The sequence below is a fragment of the Hyposmocoma kahamanoa genome, unplaced genomic scaffold (assembly GCF_003589595.1).
Source record: "Hyposmocoma kahamanoa isolate Upper Pololo Valley unplaced genomic scaffold, ASM358959v1 270, whole genome shotgun sequence".
NCBI classification, from domain to species: Eukaryota; Metazoa; Arthropoda; class Insecta; order Lepidoptera; family Cosmopterigidae; genus Hyposmocoma; species Hyposmocoma kahamanoa.
Genome location: NW_020653770.1, coordinates 1,429,555 through 1,434,963, shown reverse-complemented (window position 1 = coordinate 1,434,963; position 5,409 = coordinate 1,429,555). Strand labels below are relative to the sequence as shown.

Here is a 5,409-nt window from a genome sequence, read left to right as displayed (position 1 = left end):
ATTTATTTATTTATTTATTTATTTATTTATTTATTTATTTATTTATTCAGGATATTCCACATAGCAATACACTATACATTAAATTTGAACATATTCGCTTAAAACTAAGTGCTTCTATAGTTAAGGAACATCACAGCATGCATACAAAAAAAATAAATTGTTGTTTTTTGAAACTGTCGAGCATATAGTTAATCCTTCTACCTATGATATGATATACAGTAATTGATTAAAAAGTTACAAATAAAATTAAATTTCAAAATTAAAATTAGAATTAAAAATATAAATTCAAAAATATAAATACAAATTTACAATAAAAAAATTAATTGAAATATCTTTTATGTATTTAAAATATCACACAACCTACTCTTGTAATTGTGTAACCCAAGACCAATGTCCAAATCATGTAATTTGGAAAGCGAGTTATACGTCCTGCAGAGCCTCGGCAAAAGAGCGAAATGACCGAGGTTCGTTTTTGAACCTACTACGGCAAAAAAGTTATAAGCGCTTTTCCTGGGTAACCTGCAAGGCGTATTGAATTGTAGCATATTCAATAACTCAGGGCAGTCTAATGAACCGTTAACAATTTTGTGCAGGAAGATTAAATCAAGTCTCTTTCTACGGTTGATCAGAGAAGTCAACTTGTAATGCTCGAGTCTTTGTGAGTACCCTGGAAGTCTCTCCGCTTCTAAATCGCCAAATGCCAAGTGATATAAAAAGCGCTTTTGAACACTTTCCAAACGTTTAATGTACACCTCGTAATGTGGAGTCCAAATGACACTGTTGAATTCCAGTCCAGGTAATACTAATGCTTGAAAGAGTTTTGTTTTCGATGAAGACTTCTTGAACTCCTTAGCATTGCGCAGTACGAAACCCATCATCCTAAAACCCTTATTTACAGTTTTTTTGATATGTGAGTCAAACCGCAAATTACTATCTACTAAAACCCCTAAGTCCCGAATCTCGACCACCGTCTCTAAATCTTGTCCACCCATATTGTATTTATGTAAGTTATCGAACTTGTTGCGTGAAAAGCGTATGTGATGACATTTAGCAACATTTAATATCATTTTATTGGATGTACACCAATTACACAAATTATTGATATCTTCTTGTAGTAGTTCCAAATCCCTGGCACACTTAATTGGTTTTAATATTTTTAAGTCATCAGCGAAAAGATATACACTCGAGTTTTTAAAACAATTGATCACGTCATTAATATATATGTTGAAAAATAGGGGACCCAGGTGAGATCCTTGGGGAACCCCAGACAGAGCTACAAGAGAATTTGAACTAAAACCGTTTACTACTACCTTGGAAGGCCGATAAGATAAGTACGACTTAACCCATTTAAGCAATGACCCATCAATGCCTGAAAGCGACAATATGCTTAAAAGGATTTGATGATCTACTTTGTCGAACGCTTTACTGAAATCAGTGTATATGGCGTCCACCGGGATTCGCTCGTCTACTAATTTAGATACACTTGATATGAACAACGCTAAGTTTGTAGAAGTTGATCTAGATTTAACGAAACCATGCTGATGCGTAGTAATAAAATGCTTCAGGTGCCAGACTAGATGCTTAGTGACTAATTTCTCCAGAACCTTACCAAATATCGCAAGAACGGAGACCGGTCGATAATTTGAAACAATATGACGGGCTCCTGATTTATATAATGGGATTATTAAGGCCTCTTTCCATAGGTCAGGAAAAACTCCGTCATCAAGCGATCTATTAAAAATTTGTTGCAAAGGAGAAGATAGAACTTCAGCACATGACTTAATAAAAATAGGCGGAATCCCATCACTACCAGCCCCCTTCCCAGCATCCAAGGATATCAAAACATTATGCACTTCTTGGCTTGAAAACGACAACCTACAGAGAGTAGAAGTGGATGAGGAGCCTGGAGGCAATAACAACGGCGAGTATTGTCCATGGGTGTTGTATACCTTACCAAAGTTTTCGGCAAATAATTCGCAAATAGCTGGACCACTTGAAGCCATTTTCCCATCGAATTCCATTTCTTGTGGATAAGTACTCTGACCACCCCTTTTATTTTTGATAAAAGACCAGAAAACTCTAGGGTTACTACTTATAGCATCTTCAATTTTATTTATGTAAGAATTGTAACATGTGCAGCTCAGCCGAGTGCACCTTCTCCTGAGCAGTGTAAATGACAAAACGTCCATGGGATTGTTGAATTTCCGCACTCTGGAATGGTATTTATGTTTTTCCTTAAGTAATCGGATCAAATCGCGAGAAAACCAAACGGGATATTTATTATTGTTACTCTTCTTTAAAGGGATGCATTCAGAAATCACAACTCGTAGTTGATTGTAAAAAGATTGTACCATGTCATTTACGGATAAACATTTACTAAATATTTCATCCCAATCCACGGATCCCAATTCAGAAATAACTCTATTGTAGTCAGCCCTAAAAAAGTTCGGTCTGGCAAGAGTATTTACTTTCAGCCTAGGTTCACTAGCAACGTTAAGGCAGAAAGATAAAGGAGGATGATGGGCGTCAATCCTAGATAAAGCGTTGTCGTTATCCACTGCGCAAACAGTCCCGACAAACCCAGTGTTCGTAAGCACCAAATCCAAAGTTCGAGGCTTATAATTTTGAACAGAATTGAATTGGTGAAGTTCATTACACGTAACAAAATCCAGAAACGCTGAATGCATCTCACTGCTAATACCAACGGGAATTGTGTGATTCTTACTGTCATGTTTTACCCACGATATGCCTGTCAAGTTAAAGTCGCCAACCATTAAGATATTATTTTCACCGTTTAAAGTATGTTGTGCTGCTGACATATGCTCTTTTAGTGTTTGTAATTGAAGAGGAGAAGGAAGGTAAACAGCACATATATATAGTTTGGCAGTCTTATTTTTATTAGTTTTGATGTCAACACTAATCCATAAGTCCTCAATTGAACTTTCAAATAAGGTTAATCTCAATGCGTTAAGGTGTTTTGATACCGCAATTAAAACGCCTCCACCGTCTGCCCTATTATGAAACCGCGACGATTCACGGTCTCTTCTAAATACTGTGTAGCGGTTATCAAAAAGTTCCGAGTCATGCACACCGCTATTAAGCCAAGTCTCCGCAAGGACCACAACGTCATAGGTCTCAGAAGATATCTTTTTAAAAAAATCAATGGTCTTAGATTTCAAACCGCGAACATTCTGATAGTAAACACGTATGGGATTGAATTTTACATTAAAAAATTTTAAAAGGTACATGCGTGCTTGAATCACTTCAGAGACTTAAGTATATCTATATTGTTGATGGAAATACATTCTGACGATTCGGTTTTCCTCATAAAAATCCTGCCCTTGCGAACCCATACGAATCTATACCCTATTTCTTTGGCTTTAATTCTAGCTGCCGCGTGAAGTGATTTGTTATGCACAGACAAATGTTCAGATACGTAGATGGGTTGTGGCTTTTTCGCTGCAATGCCGAGAAAAGCACTGTTCAATCTTTCATTTGGATTTTTCCTATTGTAATTGATGGTCGCAGCCAAGGGGGAGTCCCGAATACGAACAGTGGTGAATTTGACAACAATCGAGCGGGGTCTGTTACTCTGGTTGTCTATTTTGGCCACTCTAGTAGCATGGAGAATATCAGTGTCAGCTATTTTACAGCCAACGACTGTTCCAAGTTGCAGCACAGTGCTGACAACATTCTCAGACCTATGCTCAGGCACACACTGAATTTCTATATTGTTGGATCTCGATTGCTGATCAATTTTGTTCAAGCGTTTCATGACGTCCCCCAAAGTGCTCCTTAACTCGACATTTTCCTTTTCTAACTTCTTTATTCTCGCCGACTTATCCTCCATAGATTTCTTTGTCTCTTCATAAAAATCGTTGAAAAAAGATAACGATTGCTGAAAGTTATTCATCATATCATTCATCTTCTGGAACTGTTCTGCGATCATTCTCTTAAATTCCTGGAAATCTCCTCTGGTAAAAACAGTAGTGTCTCCGTCTCTTAGAGAAGAACGGAATTGTTTAGCGTGTTGTGGTTCATTTGAATCAACATCAGGTTTCTTGCGCTGAGTGACGTTGTCGGTAGGAGAGTTGGGAGACCCGGTAGCAACCACGCGCGATGAAGGAGGCGAACCATATCCATCGTTATGGCATCGCAGAGGTGTGCTGGAGTTATCGCCCTTCAGGGCATTGCACAAGCACGCTGGGCATGTCCAAATTGCCCGACGCTCTTTGCCCGCTGCTGTTGAGGAGCTGTAAAAGCTGGTGAAGCGCTTATCACTCACACCTGCGCAGGCCAAGTCGTAAACGCTGTGGCACTTGCTGCATTTTAAATAGTCTTTACCTTTAACTACCGTGAGGCAACCCGCGCAGGACATCTTCGATGACATGTTAGCCTGACAGGCTATGTGTGGGCTAGTACCACCGTATTGCAGAAAAAGCGACACCACAGCGACACCTGTCGCAATAAATTGGCTTTTCGTGGTAGCGATCGCAGAGTAGCTTATAGCGATGGACGGGGTCGCACCACTGTGTCGCAAATTAAAATCGATACCAGTGTCACAGGGAACGCGCAAACGGTGGTATCAGTTCAGTCTTACATCAATCTATGTATATATCAATTGTAGTCACTAAGTTTGCGGGTTCCGCACTTCAGTTAAAACCTGACCGTTGGCGAAATTATATAAATTATTTTATGTTAATCACCACTCGACAAGCCTTATTATTATTTTATTATCACTTTTATTACACAAAGAGTCCTTAGAAATGTCAAATTATAATTCAAAAACAAAAATTTAAAAAAAAAAAGTAATAAATAAAAAACTTCGAAGTCAACAAGTGTCATCAGAATCGAACTCACGTCTCCTGCGTGACAGTCCAACGTGTTACGACTGTGCTATCGAGTTCTTAATTCGCACGGCGAAATTTATGTTCACTACAAAAGGAAATGATAGTGATGACACATATCTGTTGTTCACAGTCTATTGTTCAATGAGTCTTTTGTTTACTAATGACATCAAAGTCCAAGTTTTTTTTAAATTATAACGAAATTTTGAATTTGTTTTTGAATTAAACGCTAACACACCGAACGTATTTAGTAATCGAATGTCACAACGTATTGAGCTCTGTTTACTCTAGCTTTTGCTGTATTTCTCTATGAAAACTATTAACTTTTTACCACTAAAATAAATTAAAATGCACTGTAGAAAGATTAGCATGTCTGCTCGCTTTCGTGATCACTGACGAAAAAGCTAAAATTAAATTATAATTAAATTGGACAAAAATATTGACAGTGAGAATAATTAGGTATTAATAAAAATGCGACGCTGCAGCATTAAGGGATGTGGCTTTAGAAAAAGTGCAAATCAATCGAATGTTACTTTTTTTTTTTTTTTTTTTTTTTTTTTTT

General features: G+C 37.5%; 1 protein-coding gene across 1 annotated transcript; it reads right to left on the bottom strand.

Moving 5' to 3' along the window:
- Positions 1-3,259: 3,259 nt before the first annotated feature.
- Positions 3,260-4,390, bottom strand: LOC113229021. Its single transcript, XM_026462491.1, has one exon. It carries the CDS (start codon positions 4,388-4,390, stop codon positions 3,260-3,262), a length of 1,131 nt encoding a protein of 376 aa, XP_026318276.1.
- Between the last annotated feature and the right edge of the window lie 1,019 nt (positions 4,391-5,409).